General features: G+C 41.3%; 2 protein-coding genes across 3 annotated transcripts in view; one reads left to right on the forward strand and one right to left on the reverse strand.

The window, feature by feature from the left end:
* Positions 1–2082: 2082 nt before the first annotated feature.
* fam72a (family with sequence similarity 72 member A) lies at positions 2083–6814 on the reverse strand. Its single transcript, XM_031747863.2, has 4 exons — positions 6208–6814; positions 5885–5962; positions 5215–5339; positions 2083–5110 (listed from the first exon to the last, which is right to left on the reverse strand). The coding sequence occupies exons 1-4, from the start codon at positions 6357–6359 to the stop codon at positions 5016–5018; spliced, it is 450 nt and encodes a 149-aa protein (XP_031603723.1). The 5' UTR covers positions 6360–6814; the 3' UTR covers positions 2083–5015.
* A 301-nt stretch (positions 6815–7115) lies between these two features.
* srgap2 (SLIT-ROBO Rho GTPase activating protein 2) overlaps positions 7116–25003 on the forward strand; it is a 55267-nt gene continuing 37379 nt past the window's right edge. Inside the window, exon 1 of one of the 2 annotated variants that reach the window (XM_031747642.2) lies at positions 7116–8032. In XM_031747642.2, the coding sequence (XP_031603502.1) occupies positions 7966–8032 (67 nt within the window). In that variant the 5' untranslated portion in view covers positions 7116–7965. Of the gene's footprint in view, positions 8033–22593; positions 22634–25003 lie in introns of those variants that run through there. The other variant, XM_039611905.1, reaches the window with a different exon arrangement.

A 25003-nucleotide genomic window follows, 5' to 3' on the forward strand; every position in this document is an offset into this window, starting at 1 on the left:
CCACTGGCATGCTTCTCCATCTTCTGGCGTAATATCCCCATCACTGAAAAGAGCTCTCCTAAAACCGTAAACTTTTCAAACAAAGGCTTTCTCCTTGACCTGTCTGTGGAGGAGATTTCACAGACTTCAGAGGTAATAATAGGTGAAAAAATTATTCTTTGGTGTCATGTTAGTTGTGAATTTTATACCTTTGCATTGTGGTATAACATAAAACACAACATTCAGATTTCGTATTGTACTTGTTAAATAAAATAATTCACAGTCAAAACATAATTTGCTTTCCTCGTGATAAAATATGCCATCGGTACAAGCGTGCTGACACCATCAAATGTATTCTAAGAATTAAGACTAAATCAACAAAGCAAATTATTAATTACAATAATTAGTTTTTAATCGCTTTTTGTTACAAAATGATCAAATTTAGTTACAGGTGATATTTCTCTTTTCATTTTTTATGCAGTATTCAAGGTGTCGTGCCAGGTTGCATCCATATCTCCAAAGTGAACAGCCTGTAGCATGTTAACCCTCCTGCTGTCTTGAAGATATTCTCATTTAATAATTTAATATTTAATAATAATTTGGGATGACACCAACTTATCTAGCTCTTCGCTTTTTTTTCTGTCATTCACTTTAAAGATGGGGGAGCGCTCTGTTCTGCACACATGGTGATGAACTTTGTGATTTGTGCCCATAGTTAAATATTCATTAGACAACTTCATTATCATAATCATGATAATCATTTAAGCTGTGTGGATTGGAGAGACTTGGGGGATAGTGTTTTGATGATTATGATGATGAACATAGAAGAACAAGTACAATATTCCAGTTTATAAAATTAATTATATTACGCATTTTTTTTTCACTATTGCAAAAGTCTTTTTCTCTGGTTTTAATGTGCACCAGTGTTTTGAAGGGTAATTTAAGATGGGCTCGTACTAAATGATTTGTGAGTTTGTCAAAACATTCTGTAATAGAGCTCAAGTGCACAGGCCATGAAATACCTTTTTTATGATAAATTTATGAGATAAGAAGCGGGATTAAAAATTCTGGCTGAAGCAGCTGGGATAGCGTTGGGGTCTGTTGTCAGCAAATCAAAAATATGTGAAGAACTTGCAAGTCTTCCCTATAATTAAATGATACTCCAGGGATGTGGAGGATTTACGGAATATAAAACAGAGCAGAACGCTTTTTCTGGATCCTAACTGGGGTGTTCAGAGACATGGGATGGATTCCTGGCTCAATAAGATGAAAATGTGAAATGATAAAGGCTGTGGAGTCATCTGCTTAATTTGACAAAACAAATAAATAAGTAAAAGATGGGGTAAATAACACAGTTGTTGCTGATTTGTCGGCTGCCCATCCATTATGTGACTCTCCCTTTCCACCACATCCCAAAGGTGCTCAGTTGTATTGAAATCTGGACACTGTGGAGGCTGTTTGTGCAAAATGAATGCATTGTCATATTAAGAATCTAGTCTGAAATGATATGAGCTGTGTGACATTGCATGTTATCCTACAGAAAGAAGCCACCAGAAGATGGGTACGAAAACAAAAGACATCATCAGCAATAATGCTCAGTTGGTGCCATGTAGTCCAAAATACTCCAAAAACATATCCCCCACAGTGACTCTACCATCTGAATTTTGCAGCAGAAATCAAGACTCATTAGACCAGAGAATGTTTCGCCAGTCTTCTATTGTCCTATTCTGGTGAGTGGGTGTGATTTTTAGCCCGTTTCCTGTTCTTAGCTGATGGAAGTGGCACCTGATGTGGTCTTCTGCTGCTGTAGCTATATCCTCTTCTGCATACCTCGGTTGTAACAACAGATTATTTGAGTTACTGTTGTCTAATACTCAGACAAGATCCCCGGCCCAACAACAGTCACTCCATATACAAAGTCACTTATATCACCTTTCTTCACTGATGCTCAGTTTGAACTTGGTGCATTGAGTTGCTGTCATGTGATTGGCTAAACAGCTACTTGCATTTGCAGTTGAGCAGTGTCTCTAATAAAGTGTCCACTTGTTATATCAACCCCCCAAAAAAAAAACAGACAACAAAAAAAGTTTGGGGCAACTGAGAAACTTTGAAAAAAAAAAAACTTTATTAATTTAACAAGCATACAAAACAACAAATCATTTTCTTCAAACTACCAATGCAGTTTCAGTGCAATTCCAAAATATACATTTTCAGCAGGGCATGTTAATCAAAGTTATTCACATCCAGACACAGCCATTTAAATAATTCTGTTGATTATCATTTAACAATTGTCCTAGCCAGAGGAAGCTCACGAGTAATACCTTCTTGAGGTAAAACTGCACACATTCAGTCTTTAAATGTACAAAACAAAGCACTACACAATTAAATATTAAATACATGAACAGAAACATAAGTACTACAGCACAATACAAAACAAGCAGTTGTAAACAAATTTTGTAAACAAAAAAACCAAAGTAAGTATGTGGTGATAGATATTTGGTTTGTGGATATAATAAATACCTAGCTGATGCACTGTATGGTATCCACACAGACAGTATTTGGTGTGAAAGTGTGACAGACTGTCAGTTATAATTTTTAAAAGGTGATAAATGTGGAAAACACGGAAAAAGTTTCCTCGTTTATGGGTGTATTTCCACAACTAAAGGCTATAGCATAGACAAACAGAGGCCAGTTAAACATTTAAAAAAGCTGCTTCCTTTCTTCTCCTCTTCCTTCACCTAAGAAGTGGGACATTCAACATTTGCGGGTTTTTTCCTTTTTTTTAAAAAAAATAAATAATGTTCACCGGCAACACAGGAAGTTGTCAATCATCCACAGAAACATTGTTACTTTAAGACAGGATCATAGTAATAGCAGGGCACAGCAGTGAAACAATAACAAGAGCTTAAGGATGGCACTGCGAAAATGATAGAGAAAAAGAGGCTTTGAGTTGAGTCTGTTGTGAATGGAGGATTTTGTAGCTTGCTGAGTAAATGGCCTGGTCACTCAGTGATGACAGGTTAATATACAGCAACAGCGCAGAGGTTACAGTTTAACAGAGGTTCGCTTCAGTAAGGCTAAAATATTCAATTTTGGGAGCTTTGTAGCACTGGTTTAAGCATCATTTCAAACAGCTCACGAAAAAAAGTCAAAGGCTTTTTTATAAACAGGCCCCACATGAAGTAATTATCTTTCTAGAGTAGGAGGTAACCTGTAAGTTAAACACTGATATGTCCCATGATTCTTTGGAGTTGACTTTTTCCATCTTCTCAGTTGCTACAGGTATGCTGCTACATAAAAAGTGAACAGTTGTGCAACAGAAACAGAGCTAGGACGCTCGCACCCATTTGAGCTCATGTTTTCACGATCTTGCTTAATGATCGGCATCTTTTTTTCTTTTTTTTTTAAATTGTCACAAACATAAGCGTTTGTTTATTTTGAGCTATTTATTCTTTGAGCTCTGGGCGAATACTCAACTCAGCGGCTCCACAGGCTTGTGTGAAAGCACAACCCATTCATAGGTTAGTAAGTTAGTATGGAACACTGCTACAGTCAGACTCAGCTGGGAGTTACACACTTAAATGCTGCTATCACAAGTGTAGCAAACACTATTTCAGCATCTCAAAATCCACCAATGACAGAAGAGCAGGTTGTAAGGTAACCTAAATTAAATATGCCCTTTACCAAGGAACATAAATAGATACATCACTCTGTAATTGTGCTATTTCTTCAATATGAGGGATTCAAAAAGAACTCAAAGTTTCAGTTAGCGCCTTTTCATTAATTTGACAGCATCTGAGCATTTTAGCTTTGTGCCTGAATGAGCACCCCGATAAGTTTTAAGCAAAAGTCGTGACAGCAATTTTTCCGGGTAGGAAAAAGTTTGTGTCACATTCGACATAGCGAAAATCTGAATGCATGCCTCTGCTGCAACTGTGACTTCAGTATCTCACAAGTTGATCCCAATAAGACAGAAATATTCTTGTATGATGCTTTTTTTGCCATTCTTAATTCATAAGAAAGCTCTTTTTTCTTTACGCATCAATAGCTGCTGCCAATAATTCGACATATCTCTCAAAATATTACAAACACACCTTGTCTCTTTGTCAGTCCCCTTAGTATATCTTAATAAAACCGTGAGGAACACGAACGTAAAAGTCACCCATGTCTGAAGAACAGAATGCTGTCACTTTAACGTTTTAATGTCCCATATCTGAAAAGGCCTCCAGAGATTAAAAGATTACCGTTAATAGAAGTTTTACTTATTACAGCACATTCAACGTAAAGATAAGTGCTATAAAAAAAGGATATAGGTAAATTCCAGACCTCCTACCCAGAAAAATCAGATTTTACATAAATGGTGTGAAAAAGCACAGCATTCACTGGTATGTACCATTAATTAATCACACCACACCCAACTTTTCATAAGGCTGATCAAAACAATGAGCTCTGAAAAGCAGAACACACTAGATTATGGAGTCTAGCTGTCTGTTATTTTCAATTTACTTCAGCTGCATGGTTTTTTTTTTGTTAAAATAATAGCACACAAATTTACAAAAATGAGAGAAATGAGAGAAATCTGTGAATGTGCGTGTCTGTGCTTTTAACAGTGAAAAGTGATCAGGAAAGGCATGGTCACAGGTTAAAGGGTAATTAAAACACTCAATTACGAGCACCAAAAGCTTCCCCTGTACCGCTCTCTTTGGGTTTAAACCTTCCAGTATTTACAGCCACACACCAAATCACTAATGTCAAGGCAGGTGTTCTCTGCCAGCTTTCAGTGGGAAAACACCTGCTGTGACACCACTACTTTTTTTTCCAGGTGGGGTCATAAGTGAACAATGGTTTAATCTTTCAGCCCACACAGAGTAGTACAGCAGGATTGCTGGTCCCATGTAACTGGGTGTTCATTTACCCTTTTGGTTCCTCTTCTTTTGTCTCATCCCAGCATGGATTATACACTTTTTTTTCTTTTTTTAAATCTCCACCTCTCAAAAGCTGGCACTCCAGGTCTCTCACATTGTCCATGTCCCACTCTACCTAATACACTCCTCCTCTGATGGGCTTTCTGATTCTTCATTCTCGCTGTCATCTAGCTCGGGAAGATCTCCCCAAAGGAGCAGATTAAGGCCTGCGGACACATGTGAAGGCGACTTATGAAGTCTTATGTACACATCTCGTGGACTATGCAATTGCATAGCATTTCTGTTTTATCAAAGGTGAGTTTATACTGACCCGTTGAATCCAGTCTGTTGAGAGTAGAAACTGCATCGCTATTGAACATCCAGAAGTGGCCGTTGTTACAGGAGAGCAGGCAGGGTTTGCAGGGGGCTACAACGTGATAGCCCACAACATTTCCACTAAAAGAGGGAGGGAGCGAGGATAAAGAAGAAACGTGAGTCAGCTATTTGCTGGGTGCATTTCTGAAAAGTGCCAACACTACTAGTGAGTTTCCATTATCTAACACATGTTTGTGTTTGCCCTGTGTACAATAACAAAAGCCCATGAACACAAATGAGACTCTATAAAGGTTCATTGTTTACTGTACTGTGCTGTGCTTTAAATATGATTTAAAATTAATATGTGCAGTCATAACTGGCAATGGCTTTAATATTTATTTAACTGACATTTTTAAGTAAAGAATATTTTCCAGTATTATTTGATCACTTGTGCTAAAGGAAATTGTAATGTCTCTTTTCAAGCACTACCTAATGTTTAGTGTAGCAACAGGCTCAAAAATAAGATAATCAGCATATAAACTTAAGGTTTCCAGGCGCGACAATGTGTACAGATATAGGTACATAAGAACCTACCTTTTTACTGTCCTTTTTATGAATATCAACAGATGATCTTTCCAAAGTAAACACTGGAAGGATAAAAGGGACTTATATAATATAATACATACCATTTGAGACATGCGATGTCTCTCAGTTTGCATTTACAGCTTTCAGTAGAGTAGCAGCTGGCCACAAAGTCAACAGTTCTGCGGGGAGGGTTCGTGCAAGGAGACACAAACATACCCATTAAAGGACAGACAACAGTCATTTTATATTGTCATACAACAAACCCTATTAATTATAACGGCAGCTTGGCCTGGGCATTGTGTATCTCCTCCCATCGGTTAAGCAGACATACATCACTTTGCCACAGGTTTGTGTAAAGTGCAACTTGCCTTGGAAACAGACATAAACAAAAACTAGCTGCACTGCTAAGAAAATTAGCGCTTACCTATTGGGAGGTATGTCAGTGGAAAACAGCTCGACCTCGGTGTCTGCAAGTAGCACTGCCTTCATACCTCTCGTGCAGAGCAGGCTGTCACAAAATATGCAGTTCACCTGGGTCACACACTTGTTTTTAAAATTAGCGTTTGAAGTAGACATTGTTGTTTTGCTAAATGCGGACTTCGTCTCTTTTCACGTTCTTTCTGCCTCCGGATAGCAAACGCAGAAAGGGGAAAAAGAACCAGACACTGATGATTCTCACTAACCGTTCACTTCGGTTTAATAAAGCTGTAAATTAACTTTGCAAGCGTCAGCTCTAGCTCCAATGTCCTTGTGCAAACGTTAGCCTTTCCCTAACGATAAAACGGAAGGCAGCTAACGTTAGCTTGTGAAACGAACATACGGAGGGATATATATTCTCGCGAAACCCGCTCTATGTGAATAAAACAAGCTGTACTGTTAATTAATCCACGGTATTGATGAACAACTGGCCTGTTTTCACGGCTTACTGGGCATCCATTCATGTACTTAACAGCTAACTAAATAGCTGTCAGCTTTGTTTACAACTTCCTGGTATTTAACGGGACTTCCTTAAACTATCTTTAAAAGACCCCATACGCTATTTTGATTGGATGTACACTTTATAGTAACCAACGCTATTGGTCAGATTCATTACGGATTCTGAATGCGATTGGGTAGAAATTCAAGTTGACGAACCCTGATTCAAAATTCTGAAAAAAGCTGATTGGTGGACTTGAATGTCGTTCACGTGTGACCGTTTGACCAATCGTGGTGGAGTGGTAGGTATGAGGCGGGGTAGTAGTTTAGTCAGTGTAAAAGAAAAAAAAAAGTTGACGTAGTAATAGGCTGGAGATGGAATGCATTTTATTATATTTATACAGTTATTCTGTTCTTATAAAGGCTGAATTTATGAATGAATGTATGTATGTATTCACAACTAGCGTGTTACCGTTTAAGGGTTAGAATTTATATCCATTTACGCTAATGTTCATAGTTAAATAAAGCACGAGGCTCTCTTACTTCAGTCCCATTTTCAGTGGTCTTCTCCTAAATAATGAGGTGTTCCTCTGCCAACACATTTAAACTAAGCTCACCTAGGCAAATAAATACCCGTCGGTCCTGTAGCATGCAAGCTAAAGGCTTGCTGTAGCAGATGTAGTTTTATCTACCCAAACGTGAATGTGTGCATCCATGCCTGTCCTGCGCACTGGGGGCTGACCAGCAGCCAGCCCCTCCATCTCTCCACTTGGTTTCCTCTTTCTCACTTCAGGAGGTGGGTGGTGGAAGAGAGGGCAGCACTTTAGTTTAGACAAGCACACGGGCAGCAGTGAGATCGAGATTCGCTCGGGGCGAGTAACAAAAGAAAAAACTTTCCGAAGTGCTGAGTAAGAAGTCAATCGGGTTTTGTTTTTCGTAAAGGGAATGATTCTCCTTTCTCATGAAGCTGTTGGCACCATTACCGGTCTTGAGGAGGCGGTGAGGCGCGGCGTCGGGAAGGAGCACACAGCAGCAGCAGCGCCAAACTCACAATGCGCCCTGAGTGAGCAGAGGCAGGGAGACAATACTGATCCACGGGAGCACTGAAGAGCTGTAAATATATCATTTTGGCTGTTTTGTTTCTTTTTTCCTTTTTTATAAAACCGGCTCCAGATTGACAATCCTTCCATCTACGGCTGATTTGTTGAATTATTAAGAGAAATTTGACTTCACTGCGAGGACAAGTGGTTGATCTCCAAACTCAGCCATGACGTCTCCAGCGAAATTCCGAAAGGACAAGGAGATCGTGGCCGAATATGAGACTCAAGTTAAAGGTAAAACTTTTCAAAGCCCCTCAGATGTTTTCATGCAGCACAACCCGGAAAGATTTAGCGTTAAATCTGTGCTTACTTTACTGCGTGCTGTGTTTTATCTGACTTGGCGTAATGCATCCCATTTTTTTCTGTTACCCTCACCTCTCCTATCCTACCCTATCCTATCAGGCGTAAAGGACAGACTTGCCTTTGCATTTCACCAACCATTCGAGAAGGTTGTCATTGTGCAGACGTGGCGGATCACTTTTTGTGTGTGTAAATAATAGCAATCATAAATGGTACATGATGATCAGCGTGCCCCCAAGCGTGTGATCGCTCTCCTTTAAGGCAACGCGCCGATGGCCAACAAAAGGCGAAAAGAAACGCTCACAAATCAGAGGTGTCGTCCAGATGTGGTCTCACCGCGGCCTCCTATCAAAGCATGCGTTAAGGTGATGTGTGTATGTTTGCGTAGAGGACCCACAGGGCTGAGGTTTCGACACTGCACAAGGCAGGGCGTTTTCTTTCCCCTTCTGTGTCTCCTGCGTGTCTGTGCTGCTGCTGTGCACCGGCACTGCTCGCTCATGCGTTAAACGCAGACTGCAATTAAATGATCGATTTGTGCCCTGGCTTGTTCATCGATCGCAGTTCATCGGTGCAGCTTCTGCTGGTGATCAAGGACACGAGAGGGGAAGCAGGGCTGTGAGAGCAGATTGTAGCTGTTAGGAAGGATCGTTTGAGTTGTTAACTAGTCGCTAGCTGATTGTTGTGTTTGTTGAGTTTTTTTCCTGTCATCAGGCAGTCACACTGGATCCAGATGTCACTCAGAGTGACAGTGTGTGCTTATCAGATCTTGGGGGGTGAGGGGTTGTGTGGTATATACTCGAGGCTGGAGAGGGAAGGAACAGGCTCAGAGGTACCAGGAAGGGAAGGAGAGTGGGTGTTACAGCATGTTTGCACTGTTGCTGCAGTGCCAGATGACTAGATAAGATGGGCCACTGCTTGGCTTATCCCCCAACACCACCACGACTGCTTGATTCTTATTTCCATTTCGAAAGAAGACACCAGCCTACTTCACGCCCTCGCCTCTTTACTGGCACCTCTCAGCACTCCTGTTCTCCAGAAGAAATTCCCCGTGGCATTCTTTGACAGAGCTTGCAAGTCAGTAAGAACCAAAATACTTTTGAAGCGTTATCGGAAATCACAAGGTTGTTAAACTGGAATTACTGGTGTCAATGCACATATGAGTGGCAAACACAAGGAAGAGCGCTCGTCAAGTGTCTCAGTGAGGTGTGGAGCAACGGAAAGCAGACAAAACGCAGCTTTGATGTCCCCGTTGGCATAGATTTAACAAGTTTATGGAACCTCAGGTTATTGAAGCTAGTCATCCATAAGCTGATGTTTATTTGAGGGGGAAACAAATGACTGACCAGTTGAACTGAGGTTTATTTTAGACCTCTCAAACCTTTCCTTTCAATATTCTTTATTTTATCTTTCTGACATTAAATCTGCAACAAATCCTGGCAGAAGTTTGGTTTGGCGATGCACTAAAACAGGTATTTCTGACAGTTAACCGCCTCTTCCTTCCTTACTTCATTTGAAAACTCTGGCTGGCACCACAGTGGCATTAGCGCCGTTGTCTCTGTGGCCTTTTAGACTGCTGTTTATGCCCAGCGGCACGTGTAAAGACTTTCTGTCTGTGCTGTTTTGTGGGCACTGTCTGCTGGGTTTGTCAGACTGTGGACTTAATGTTTGTCCATCGACCCTCTGCATTGATTCCTCCTGTCACTTACTTCACTGCTCCCCATCCCATCTAAATGAACTGATTTTAGGGCAAACCTGTACATCCTCATATTTATTTGAGGTGTGTAGAGATGCATCGAGATGCTGTCTCTGCTGTGACATTCCCAACAGCATGCCTTCACTACAGCCTGTCATTACCCTGTGTGCTGCTGCTAAAGACTCTCTTGTAGAAAGCGTCAAGCAGCTCTCACTCTTTTTCTCTCTGTGTTTGCTAACGCGTGTCTGTCTTGTTTCCCAAATCTTCGCTAGATCCGCTCTACAAATTTCAGTACTGCTAGCCAAGAAGGGCTCATGCGTACCTGCATGACTCTGCTATTATTAGGCAGAAGGGATAGACTTTACACGTCGCAGCCATGCACTGCAGCATCATGGGGAAAATGAATTTAAATCCTCCCCAGATGACATTCATGAAGCTCTGCAGCAAGAGAGGGAGAGGCATGAATGCTCACGCTCTCACTGATGAGTGTGCTTGACAGTGTTTGTCAAGCACACGGTGAATGGATTTCTGCTGATTATTCTGGCTTATTAGCTACTGTGAATTTGTGTTTGTGGTTTATTGTGTCTACAGACTGGTCTCACTTCTGCAGTATTGTCATACGTACATACAATGATCATCTGTACCATCATACTGTGTTCTAGCACAGTTGTTACTTGGTGGGAATAGTGACGGTATCCACGTGTTATGTAGTTTTAGTATTCCATGCAACATTAGGCAGTATTAGGCAGAAAAAGATGAAAAATCATCAAAAGCTCCGGTGAGATTTTGAGATTATTAGTCCCTTTTATATGGCTCAGTGTTTTAAAGCTTAAAATACACACAGTAACTGGTGACTGTTTGACTTTTACAGATGGAAAATACTTTTATTTGACATTATGATTCATAATGCTCTGTATTCTTTTGATCACCAAAAAATGATGCTGTGACTCGACAGGTACGGCGATGTCAGTGGACGTGGTCACCTCATCTGTTGACAGGGTACCTGAATAAGGTTTTAAATGCACACCAGCGCTCGAATGCTGTCATCTCTTTGTCTTTGTTATTTCACACAGACAGAGTCCTGATATTCTAATATTGGATTCTGGCTGATGAAAGGAATTTTCCTACTTGGTTTGGAAGAGGGTGTGTGTGTGTATATAAGTGCCTGAAGAGAGGCACACACACACACACACACACACACACACAGATGTGCTGAGAAGTAAAAGACAGACAGAAAGAGAATATTTGCAGAGGGATAGAGAGGTTATGACTTCAGAGTATTGAGTTTTTTGGGAACCAAATAAAAAAAGCTGTGACTATTCACCAGCACTTTAAGTAGATCTTTCTATTGTAATTTAAAAAATCCACACGTGTTTGCAGGCAGGTAAACGAGGGTTAGGGTGAAAGCCTGTAAATGTGTGTCGAACAAACACTACAGAGCAACTTCCTATATTCCAGTGGCAGCCTTTAATATCGGGAGCAAGAAATATTTTAGTGGAAAATTAAGGTGTGCCGAGTCTTTTAACAGATGTTTCATTTTTCAAATGCATTTTGGCTCAGCCCTTAAGCAGCTGCCGGTGTTTTACACATCTGGGAATGTTAATAACTATCTGCCTTTGTTGCCACTGATCAATTTTGATTGGCCGTGGTGTTTTTGTGGTCTGCTGAAAAAAATACAAAAAGGGTACGACGAGTGGCCATTCAATTTGACGTCGAACTGAATAACTGTTGTTGAGTTTTCGAGTAAATTCTGAGAGACCCATTTAAAGAAACAGTATCCTTACTTTACTTACTTACTTTTCCTAGCAGGCTAATAAGCTCAGTCATCTCTGCAAGTGTGATGTGTGTCTGTCTACGTGTACATATAAACTGCGTGTTTACGGCTGCCAGAGAAACGTATGATTTAGGATAAATGGCTGCTTTCACTAGCACACAATAGGAAAGGTGGTGACACAGCAAGAGGTTTTGTCTGCATGACTGTGGCTCTCTGTCTTTGTTTTATGTGAGGTTCTGTGCTTGGCCTGTATTTCTGTTTGCGACTCCATTGTTGTTGAGTGATGTTTATTTGAAGAGAAGGTGCAGGGACAGTGTGGAGATCTCTGTTTTGTCTTTATCCACGTTAAGGGGCAGAAGGAAAAGTGAAACGACACTTGAAACACTGACCCACTTTTGCAATGGCTTTCATATCAAGTGGTTTGTACTATGAACCAGGAATCAGGGTTAAGCTCTTAACTACTTCTTACTGACCAGTCAAGTTACTCGAAGGTCTTGCAAACCATAGTAAGACACTGTAGGCCTTTGAGCGAATGTCTCCACCGTTTGGCTGTACTGCAGGAACATCAGGTCTAGATTCTTAAATTGTATGAACTTGCTGGGAAGCCAACATTTCAAGCATTTAATTGTTCTATATGTGACATTTATTTTGTGGCATGGCAAGTGGAAAATGGAGAGTTCCAAGTTCTTTAGGCTACTGGACTTTTTAAAAGATAGTTAAAGCCTACTTATGGTTTTAAATAATGTTTTTTTTTCCTCAAATCTGTTATTTCAGTTGATAAACTGAGTCTGAAATGATCTTATGTGTCACAAGAACATGTCTGAGTATCACATCAGTTTAACAGTAAACAAAATTATAACCTGTTGCTTAATGACAGGAAGTGATAGCAATAATCTATTAATTCAGTCTGTGGTTTTTGTTGCTGTCTTCCTCATATTTGTTTAGGATTATAGTTTGCTCTTCTTTTGGCTCCTCATTCTGAATAGATTCTGAAAACCTGGGTTTACTCACTGACCTTATGACCAGTGTCATTTGACCACTTGGCGTGACTGTGGTTAAGTTTAGTTAAGTCAGATGGTGAAAAGATATCCTGGTTGTGTTGAACTTGTTTGTAGCACAGGGCCTGTTTGTGCGTGTGTGGTTGTGAGGACGAGGAAAAGCTTCATGTGTGTGATCTTTTTAACAACCTCTGGCTAATTAGAGCTTGACTGCATTGACTTAGTGGTGCAATTATCAACCGTGAGTCAATCGCACAAGTCTCTGCCATTATTTGGCGTATCCTGTGTCAGTGTTTGTGTGTGTGTGTTTATCTATCAGTGTGTGTTGGGGCAGAGGAGGGGGGTCTTGGATTTGAATGTTGTATTGTAAGCTGACTAAAAATGCTGACAGAGCTTAAAATAATCACTCAGGAAGGATGTTTGTGTGCAACTTAGGTTTCGGAGGCTGGGACACACAGGGATCATACAGGAGTGTGTGAAGCTTCCTGTTTGGACCCATAGCTTTGTGTTTGGACAAAGGAAACGAATGTCTTTTATGCACACACACACGCTGTGACCGTGATTCATGCTTGAGGGTCGTTTTCCCTGCAGTTACTGTATTTGCCTTTCATGATATAAAAGAACGGAGAGAAAGATTTTTTGAAACAAGTTTTTATATATATAAAAATCCTCAGTTCTCTTTGCAAAGTCACGATAGAACAATGTGTTCCAAACCAGGTGTCCCACTGTCCTTTCAGTTCTGTGTGTGTGTGGGACAGTGCGCAGTAGCAGTGGTCTTGTGCCATGTCAGCGGCAGACATAACGTGGCTGAAAAATCGCATTGATTTTCTGTTCCCGTTTGCTTGTCTGCTTCCCCATTCTTCACTATTCAGTATGACAATTTACTGTGAGGCTCCTGCGGCACCTGAGAGAAAACACACAGCATTAAATTGACTAACTCTGTAAGTGCTGATCTGGCCTCCTTCAGTGCAGATGCACACAAATGTAAACACAGCGCACTAGTAAGTGAGTGTGTTATTGAGATGTGGACAGAGATGTCTCACCGACGACACGGTCGATTGCTGAGAGATAAAAGAGGAATGTCTGTTTCTTAACTGGTGCAGGCGTACAACATACACCTAGTGTATCAGATCTAAGATGTGACAGCTCATTAATGTCTGTGACAGAGAGATGATGACATGTACGGTGCTGGAAAGTGAATGATAAACACAAGAAATAAAAGAACTGTTAGAGGGGCCAAGTGGGTAAGGACAGAGGTCATCTAGTTATCTAGATGACTGCTGTTCGCTAGTGCCAGATGTTCCAGATGCAAGGATTGGGCAACAGATGTTGTGTTTGCCCTGGTTGGCTACTCCCGACAGTTTGGCTGATACCCCGATACAAGGCCAACAGTGCTGAGGCATGCTGTGATTGGCTGAAATCTTCCCTCCCTCTTTTCAGGTGCCTCTGCTTTTTTTTTTTTTTTTGGAAGAGCTGCTTGTGTGTGTGAGTGTGTGTGTGTGTGTGTGTGTGTGTGTGTGTGTGTGTGTGTGTGTGTGTGTGTGTCCACGTGTGTGTGCATGTGTGTGTTTGGGTGCACCTGAACTTAATTTGTTTGCCTGGTCAATATGTTGCCTCGTTTGTGACATTTTGAAACATGTGGAAGCTATTTGTTCATGCAAAACACGTACACACACACACACACACACACACACACTCACTCACAGATGAAGCCTTGCAGACTTTGTTGTTACCTGCTGTAGATTTTTTTTTTGCATAATTTCAACTGTAGCATTCCACCCAGACAGTTGGTTTTTGTAAGCTGATGAAGCTGAACAGTGTTGTGGTGGAGAAGTTACTACTTGCCTATGTTTGTGCATGTGCAGGCAATATGTTTCAAATCTTTTTTGATATTGATCTGCTTTGTTTTTTTTTATTGCTGTATCATATATTTCCAAGAAACTCAACAGATAAACTTTCTGTAGATAAAATAAGCAGATGGAAGCGCTTGATTTTGGCTGATACTGAAATTACTAGATACGCAATCGGTGTCGAATCAACGTGCTTCATTACAAACCAGTAATGACACAAATCTGTCTTTTTTAACCAGAGATATGGAGGAGATGGTTACCTTAGAATAAAACAGCTGGCATATATCAGTTACAATAAAAGATTTCCGCAAATATCTGCTTCCTCTTTTCTACAGATGTGCTGCTGGTAGTGGTGCCTAAGCTGGAATAAGTTCCTAACATTTCTTTAAAAACAAAAAAAAAAACACAGTCATAAAAAGACATTATTTAAATAACTATTTCGCGATGAGCTTATTTGTACAGACCTGAAAAGGTGCAACGTCGCATAATCATTCCTCTGTAAACAATCTAACCCCTGAGGTATGTTAGCAATGATAAAGCTACAGGTACAATTCCACTTCGCAAAGCAAGAAAAGTTATATATCTTATCATTTGTCTTTTTTGTTTAATTTTATAAAAGAAAAAGAAAAAACAAGCTTCAGATAAGCAAGCTTTTCGTAACTAGAATGCCCAGGAAGGACTTTGATGAAGGAGATTCAGTAAACAGGAGCCAGAACAACATTTCATTTTGTAATTATTTTTCAACCAGGATGCAACATCTTGACATTCAAACAATGATTACTGTGGGTCAGAATGTTTGCTTGTATACACGCTCTGAAGCAAAAGGCTCTTTTCAGTATTTATCAGTTTGCTAAAGTTTTTTTTTATTATTTGGTCTCCATCCACCCATCTATCCATTTTCTTTCACTCAACCAATTCAAGGTCATGTAGAGGCTGATGCCTATAGGGTTATGCAGGGTATACCCTGGCCTTTTTGCAGGGTTTTTTGTCTCTAAATAATCAAAATCTAGAGGAAAAAGGCCAGAAATGTTCCCCAGAGCCCAAGTTACAATGAAATTGTTCATTTTTGCATAAAAGAACAAAATCGAGTCAAACCAATTTCTCGATTACAGATGTTTGTAGAATCACATCAGCCAGTGTGAATGTGCATGTTACCCAAGCACCGTTGAGGTATTGATCTCTGCTTGGGTGCCTCTTTGCAGGTTTACTTTCTTTATCTGCCACACATGGCACCAGCAGAGCAGTCAATAACAGCCCCCCCAACACACACACCTTTTTTTCCAAATCGTACTTCAATTGTACTTCCAGTTTTCACAAGTTTCACAAGACCACTGTGAAAACTACCAGTCCCAACTACCACGGCAAGGCTGGGATGGTCCATTTGGTAAAGTAAATCCGTTGGGCATCTAAAGTGTCACAAGACCACTGAGAAAACTACCAGTCCCAAAGGCAAATGTTTAGCCCCCCCTTTTTTTTATTATTTTGCTCTCTTTGCTCTTTCTCATGATGTTTGTCAGCAGTGATGAAATGTGATGCGCACACATTTTCAACACACCTCCTATGGCAGCTTAAACCTATAATCATCACTTTATGATTACAGCACACGGACTGTGCGTGCATGCATGAGCCTCACTACCGGACACTGACTCACAACCAGCTGAGAGAGCGAGAGAAAGAGAGAGAGGATGTGTGTGTGTGTGTGTGTGTGTGAGAGAACATCTTTAAGAACAGAGGGATCTATATAAAGCTGAGCACGCAAAAGACAAAGCCCGCTCATATCCTCTATAAAACAATCGATGGAGGGGGAAAGACATCCAGCCGTAAATAAATAGGAGGGAGGCAGAAAGAAAGGAGAGAAAACACAACAGTAGAAGGTTGGATAACACTCCCAAGGGATGCTAGAGGAAACAGGTTGTGTTTGAACAGCTCTCATACTGACCAGAGAGCAGGAGAAGAAAAAAGCAAGGGTTATAACCGTGGAGGGGGAAAAAAAAGGAGAATTAGGTGAAAGAAGAGGAGGAGGGATCTGCATGAGGAGGGCTGAATAGCAAAGGATTGTGAAGAAAAAAATGTGGGGGGAAAAAAAGTGAAGAAACCCCACTAGACTGTAAGATCCATCTGCTTACCTCAATAAGCGTGTGTGTCTAGTATGCACACTTATTAGCCTTTTCACTCCCCATCTCCGTATCTCTTCCCTCTCCTTCCCCCTCCATCAGCAGCTTTTCTCAGCACGTAGGCAGAGTTGGTTGCTAGGGTTACTGAATTGCCCCCATTTTTCTAGGTTTGTGAGGAGCTGAGGGAAAATGTGAAAGAATAATGTAGATTTGCCTAGCCTGTAGGGTCTGGTTAATCAGGTTACTCCTATACACATACACATACACACACCCTGGTTCCATTTTGAACCTTCAGACCTCAGTCCTTTCAGGGGTTTTTTTTTTCTCTTGCTTTGCATCCTTGTGCTTTGTGTCTTCTCTCTTCTGCTGCCTTTATTCCCTCTTTTCATTGCTCTCTTTCTCCATGGTGTTACTGCTGTTTCCTCATCTCCCTCTGGCTCCCTCTTCCCATCAGTTTTTTTTAAGCGGGGAAATTATTAAAGCCTGAGGTTGTGTTTTAAACCTGCATTAACATCAAACACTGTAAATCGGTAGTAGTAGTAATAGGGGGTGGATGAGTTTTGCAGGTACCAAGGAGAGAATTTCAGTATTGTGACAAGTGTCTGTGTGTTGGAACAGAGCAATCGCGGCACTTTGGCACTCGCCATTCGGGTTCACACCTCTCCTAATGCTGTTTTAATGAAGCCATTCATCACCTCTTCCCTCTGAAACTCCACACGCACACACGGACACGCTGATGCCCACACAAACATACACACACAGCCTCTTCCTCCCTCGTTTCTTCGGTATAACCGAGTGTGAGAACACAGAGTTCTTCCCCCTGCTATGTGAACCTGTTCTATTTTAGTTTTTCCCAGCGTCAGAGCTCCTCCGATGGAGATTAGTCCCCTCTTGTAGGCTTGTTTAAAGTGCTGATTCCTAGCTTTGGTTTAAATCTACTGTTGTGTGGGAATACTGCCGTTTTCTTTCCCACAGTCAATACATGCTTTTTTGCTGGCATCATGATAAAAAAAATGTTTAGGGGGTAGCTTGCTGCTCTGAAGAGGGAGCATCCCCTGCTCTCTGATCCTTAGAACACAAAAAGCCGTCCCTTTTTTCCCCTCATATTTAGGCCCTTTACCCCACACTCATACCATATGTACCACCTCTACAGGCAAACACTCACTTTACTTAAACAGTGTTTTGGCTGAATGGCTCGCATTTTGACCTTATCCAGAGGTTACATTGAGGTTAGCTGGTTTTTTAGGAGCAGGAAATAGATGTGTTGATTAAACTCTGCCTTAAACTTTTATAGCATCAATGCGCGGTAACTCATTACAGAGGGCTCTGCTTTGCAGCCAAGAAAACATGGCTGCATGTGAGTAGAAAGCAACCACAAAAGCTAAAGGCCCATTTGCTTTTTCTGCATGACACAGCGGGGGGTCGATCTCTCCCACAGTCATCCGACCAATCTGGGAATGTAGCTCTGGTGCCCTCCGGGTTTGGTTAACATGTGTGTCTAAAAATCACGTTCATATATTCTGATGTTTCTATAGCAAAACACTGTATGGGCAAAAAATACTGGACTCTTAATCTTTGGATTCAGGTGTTTTCAGTCCCGTTGACACAGGTGCATAAAAGCGCCCAGATATGCTGTCTGACTTTACACACAATTGTGAAAGAATGGGTTGTTGTAAAGAGTTCGTTGAATTGGAGCGTTGTTCTGTAATAGGATGCCACTATTGCAACAAGTCACTTCATGAAATTTCCTCCCTCCAGCTGTAAGTGGTGTTACTGCGAAGTGGAAGAGTTCAGGAACCCGTGTATGCCAGACAAACAAATGTAAACCTTTGACCAGTCAAGTTTTTGAATGTGGTCCAGCGTGGTTCAAACACACCTTCTAGGATGTGCATTGTTTATTCACTCTCCAGCCTTATATCAGATACACTTCTGGGGGTGTGGTTGTAGTAACACCTCTGATTGCTTACCTTGCAGAATGCATCTATATATTTGTGTTAGTAAGACGTGTCGGTGCTGGTGCCAGGCCTGGAGTGGATGATCCACCCTAAAATGTGGTTTACCTTGAGTACACGTTGTCTTACAGCTGTCAGAGGCAAGAGGCAGAAGCACATATACCATACCTAAGGTCTGATATTTATCTGAATGCAGGAGCTGTAGCTGACTGTTACTGAGCATGGCCAGAGGGCAATACTCTGTGTGTACCTGTAAGAAGAGCTTGCTTATATGTGCTCTTCACGTGTTTAAGTGTGGCTGGCTGTAGGCTGTGGAGTACAGTTGATACAGAAGATAATCGCATACACTGATTTGCCATTTGTATTGTTGACTTATGCAACCAGATGCTATTTAACACAAATGCCCTGCAATCATTTGACTGTGTAGCCACAGTCAGTTTTTTATTGATTCTGTGGTAGACGTGCGTTTGTTCAGGCTGGAGTTAGATGCTTTGCATGACGGGGCTTGGGGGAAATGCAGCGTGTTTTGATGTATGGCTGTGGGATTTGTTGAAAAACAATTTATGAACCATTATTTTTCCAAAACTGATTGTAGTTCATTTCCCACTCTTGTCAGACTAGATGTTATTCATATTTTAGTGCTGCTTTTTTCACTTTGTAAGTGGTTTAAACAGGGTGGTTTGAAGAATCCTGCATCATAGTACAGTCAGGCGTGTTTTGAAGCTGCAGTGATGCAACTGCAAATTATTGGCCAGAGGAAAAATATCTGGGCCTGGGTCTAATTTAAAGAAAAATCCCCCAAAAACATGCACATGAGTTAAAGCTAGTGGCTTTGCCCTATTTTTGTTTATTAAAGGAGAGGTATCCCCTCATGAAGAAAGTTGGAAGCAGCAGAATACTAAGTTAAAGTTTAAAGTGTAGGCGAGAACGTGACTTGGATATTTTTAGAGGAAGCGATGACTGTCATATTGTCATTGTACAAGCATCGTAGGTGGTTGAAGTATGATGTGGTGACCCCTTCAGTATGCGTTGCTGTATTCCTCTATTTAGCCCTGTGATTGATAGTGAAGTCTTCTTTGTTGGTGTAGCTCTCCTTGTGCACCAGGCTCATAGTAGTGTGTAAAGACCATGTGCTGGCCTATCACCGTGGGATACCCCTCTCAGATTACCGCCTTCACCCATCCCCTGACCCTCCCACTGCTGCTTCCTCCCTCTTCACATTCCGACTCAGCCCATGTGCTTCAAACAGAGTGGAAACGGGAACATCCCACCCCTCATACGTGTGCACACACACTCATTCCTATTGTGCAGTGGCGCATGCAGGACAGGGGTTGGAGTGGGTCTTCATATAACTTTCCATACAGATAATACACTGTGTGCACTATAATGGAAGTTGTTTTTCACATGTATTACAGCCCTGAACTTGTCTAGACAGCACCTGGTGAAGCTGTACGTAGGAATGCAAACATCAGAATCAATCAGGCTGGACGTTATTGGTCTGCACTGACAGCTCTCTAGTACAAAGAGTGCATCATGTCCGATTGAGCCCACGTGGGAGTAGAGCAGGTAACTGTCCTGAGAATTCACATGGTGTCATGTGTCCTGGCTCCTGTATCCTCTGCTTAGGTGTCACTCCTGACTAAATCCAAATGGAAGCAGTGAGGATCCAGAATACATGTAGAAGCTCTTGTGTTCTCCATCTGAGAGAGGGAGACTTCAGATAATGCCTGGACCTGGTTCTCCCGAGGTCTGTGATAATGGTTTATGTCTAAGAGACAGAAGTAGGAAGTCAGCTTCTGCTTGGATCTGTGCAAAACTGAAAATTGAGACCAGGAGGTTAAAAAACAACAACCCAAAAACCCAAACAAAACTCAGTAATGAAAAGCCCTGAAATTCTGGATGACAGAGATTTTGCCAAAGAAAACCTAAAGGCGAAGGGAAGATGAAGGATGTCCTTCAGCACAGAGAACCTTCCCATCAATCACTTCAGCACATTTGTGGCATAGCTGTTTGACACAAGCATGTTCTTGTGACCTCTATCCCTTTTCTCTTCTTTTTTTCCCTCAGTAACTTGCTTCACCCACATCTCTTTGTTTTCTTTCTGTCTGAGGGCAGTGTTGCGTGGTAAAGGTTGCTGTCCATAACACATATCTACACAGGCATTCTCTGTAATGTAAAGGCTGAAGTGGGAGGCAGGCAAGTGACTCAGTGTGAGTGGGGCTCTTGTCATGTGTCGCTGGTATTCCCTCCAAGGAATGTAGAGGAGAGTTTCCCAGCCTGGAATGGTGGATTCCTTCTTGCTGAGTCTGAGTATGAATGTGAACCAAGAGGAGTCACTGTGGTCGCGTCACTTTGCACATTTATTGTACCGTTAGCTTTATCATTTTTTTTAAAGATCCTGTCGATAAATTGTGGCATCCCAGAAAGTTTTATGCAGACGGATGTGCATTAAGACTTAAGCATGGTTAATTTGGCAATAACTTTTATTAACCTAGGTTCAAGAGTTCACTTGAAAATGTGCCACCTAGATTGGCTATTTTGAGTATCCAAACCAACAGCAAGTCACAACTATCACAAGTATTGTATTATACAACCCCAATTGCAAAAAAAAGTTGGTATGCAATGTAAAATGTAATTAAAAACACAATCCACTGATTGCAAATCTCTTAAACCTGTATTTTATTCATAAGAGAACAAATAAAACATATCTGAAGTCTAAACTGAGACATTTTACTATGCAATGAGAAATGCAAAGACTTTGAATGTGTCATTATCTACAGTACATACTCTCATCAAAAGATTCATAGAACATGAAGAAATCTCTGTGCAAATGGCAAAACTAAAAATCAAAATCAGACGAATGTGATCTTCGAGCTCTCAGGCCGCGCTGCATTAAAAACAGGCGTGAGTGATTGTAGCATAGAAATCACTGGAGGACCTCTAGATAAATCTAGTTCATGCAAAGAAGAAGCCCTGTGTGGTTGCTTTCCTATCTGGAAAGGCATCGTCAATGCTGAAAGACTTCTACAGGTTTTAGAGCAACGTGTGCTTCAATCCAGGGAAGAGCTTGCATATTTCAGCAAGACAATGCTAAACAGCAACTCAAGTGCTGAACTGAGCGGCCTGCAGTCAAACATTTCACTGAATGAAAACATTCAACACATCATGAAATGGAATCGACTACAAAGAAGACCAAGGACTTATTGAGCAGCTAGAATCGTATCATAGGATTCATTTTTATTTGTATTTTACTCAGTGTCCCACTCTATTTGAACTGGGGTTGAATTTGCGCTATATTTTTATGGGATTCATTGGTTTCTTTGTTTAATTCTAAAATAATATTGATACTAAAAACAAAAAGTAAAATAAAATCTGGACGTTAATGAGAAATGAACATGGCTGTATGGATAAACTCGACAGTGTTTCTCACCGTCTGTTCCTGATGCTGTACTTTTTAAAGACAGCTGAGAGTTATGTTAAATATACAAAAACTGTAGTTAATGAGCTATGACAGGCAACAGTATGTGGAAATCCAGTAAAACCAAGGAATAACAGGCGGGTACTAATTTTTTTGTGTGGTAAAGCCGCTATTGTATCACCACACAGCACGTTGACACTTACCACCCATTGTTCAGTGCCTTTGTTACCGAAAGCAGCCAGGAAGCCTTACAGTATGTGTGAGTCAGGTCCCTGGCTGTATCCCTCTCCATTGTGTCCTGCTTTGCTGGTGATGACAATGATAGCCACTGTCCTCTGATTGAAATACATCGTCGACATAGCTTACATAGCTACATGGTCCATATGCACGCAGTGCAGCTGGCCTCAGCGCAGCTTCTACAGCAGCGAGGCCATTTTGAATTCATGAATTATTTAGTTGTTTCTTGTGCAAGAGGGAGAATGTGTCTGATTTCTAAAAAGGAGGGGGGGGTAGAGGGCCTGTGATTCTCTCTCTCTTTTTTTCCTTTTTTGTGAAGGAGTAAGAAAAAGGGAGCTCTCCTCTGTAGTGAGGGAGGGAGGAGTGTGTGCCTGGTATCTGGGAGCTGAAGAGCCAGAACAGCAGGACTCCGTTAGATCAAACAGGCTTCCACTGCGGATAAGAAAGAGGACCTGGCAGGGAGACAGAAAAAACATGAGCAGGGAAGGGATAAAGCAAAGTAAGAAGACTGCTCTTTGTAGTATTTCAAGCTAATGAGAACTGCCAAATAATAAACGGTCCTAATGAGCATCTTATTTGCTTTGTGTGCCTTGTGGCTTACTCCTAATACTCTGTCTGAGTCCGCTATTGCAAGTTTAGAACAGGTGTTGACCACATTCCTGCCTCCGTTCTGCTGCAACCCTTGACCTTTTTGTTTTCCTGCCAGCCACAGACTGTCCCTGGGGATCTGCTCCCATCTCTGGAGCCCATCCGGTTGTCAAGCGTTAATGTCATGGTATCTTTTCCAGGTGACTCTATGTATATGAGCAGGCATGTTTATGGTACACTGGGAGATTACACTGTGAGAAAGTGCTCCTTCTTCTCATCCTTTAACTCATAGTCATCATCAATAATTTAGCTACACTTGCAGGACACAGCTCAGTGTTTTTGGTCTTAACCTTCCCTGTAGGTTCCCCTGTATTTATCTATGGCTTTTTAGACTATTGATGTACACCCATTTTGTTTCTTTCCAACCGCTCTCCCTACTCGATTTTGTCTTCAGAGTCTTGCTGTCAAGTTTCCACTAAAGCTCATAAGCTCATAAGTTTTCTTTTGCTCTTGTTGCTTTGTTTTAAAAAAAAAATATGTCAGAGATTTTATTCCATTCCCTCCCTTCTTTTCCCACCTCTGTGCTTTTCTTTTCTTTTTTTTAAATCTTGTCAAGGCAGTTTTTTTGGGGGGCCGGAGAAAAGTCTGTTAAGGGGAGCTAAGAGGAAAGGGTGTGGCCACCCACACTGCGGTACTCTATTGTGTTGCAGTGATTCCACCATGTCCTCTCTCTGATAAACACACATGACATCACGCACAAAATTGGACACACACTCAGTGCAGAGTCACTGACCTCGTGTTCCACTCTCCACTCACTCAAGAGGTATATTCTCTCTTGGTATCAGGGCTGTCCATTCCTGAGTACAGATAGCTTTGTTTTCTGTCATGTGTTTGAAACTCACTAGATAGCAGACTTCCAAAGTGTCAGAGGGCAGAAAGCATGAGAAAGTTGACCAGTAGCATTTAACCACAGGGCCGAAAACAACTGGCAGTTTAATCAAAAAATCTGACGCTTCCAGAAGTTTATCTCGTCACTGTCTCTCCTCCTCGGGTGAAGTCACCGCTCGGGGTCCGCTACCGAGAGGCAATCCTCTGCTCAGCGTCTTGCTCATGCACATTTCAGTGGACGTTTACTTGCTTTTATTGAGGATTCAGCACAGACATGAAGTTTAATCATTAAGGCTGTCTTCACACTAATAGCAAGTGTGTGGGTTGGGACATGTTATTGAAGGTACTGAGGGAAAATAGAACTTGGAAGTCCAGTTTTAATAATGCATCCATGAATCTGAAGCCTCATGAGAAGAGAAAACACTGCTCAGCAGGTTCTACTTATTTTGACCAGCAGTCCTTGATATGTATCAAGGTAGATATAATTTTCTCCTTTGTCTTTTTGGACCTGTAAGTTAGAATAGTCCATGATAATGTATGTAACTTTAAAAGAGTTTTCAATCCACAGCCTGTCCAGATAGGTAGGAGAAGACTAGCAGACCAGCAACACAACTGGCTCAAGACCTAGCATAGCAAATTAAGGAAATACAGCTAACACAAAGGCTACAGAGACTCATGTTTATACAGTCCCAGAATATTGCGTTTGATCCTAGTTATAGGTCAAATGGTTATTGGTTAAAAGGATCAAAAGCATGAACAGCAGTCTCCATCACACAGAAATCTACAGAAATCTGCCACTGTGACAGCAAACTACAAGTACACATGAAGACTGAAGTTGGATTGGACGATAAATGGTTTTTAACCTGCTGGCTCCCTGGTATCAAGTCTGTGTGATTGATTACTATTAGCATTGAGTGGATGTCATTACTATATGGGAGTACCAGTGTGTTGGTTTATTTAGGTATCTGACTACAAAGAGTGAAGGATTATGGGTACACAACCTGACGTACCAGATGTGCTTTGTGCAGACCGAGTACCAAATAGCCTGATGGGGGTGATGCTATGTGTGGGTTAAAAACTGGTCGGTTGAAATGTGGGCCAGAAAGCTAGCGACTGCAGAGTTCACCAGCTGTGGGGACAAATGCAAAAATACATCAAGGAACAAAGCAAAAGCTTGAAAAGGGCAGACGGTGGCTTTAATGAATACTTTTAATTGATTCTTTTTTCAACATAGTCAATTTTTTAAAAAAAAGTGAAGTGAAGTTCATCCAGCACGCCTGAGTCTTTCTTTAGCTGACTGTGCTGATGTTCTGACATTGAATTAGAGGGTGATATTTGAGATTCTGATTCGAGGTGCTATGTCATGTTTGCTAATCAAATAAGTATGCGTGAG

This window comes from Oreochromis aureus, linkage group 5 (assembly GCF_013358895.1).
Source record: "Oreochromis aureus strain Israel breed Guangdong linkage group 5, ZZ_aureus, whole genome shotgun sequence".
In the NCBI taxonomy this organism is placed as follows: Eukaryota; Metazoa; Chordata; class Actinopteri; order Cichliformes; family Cichlidae; genus Oreochromis; species Oreochromis aureus.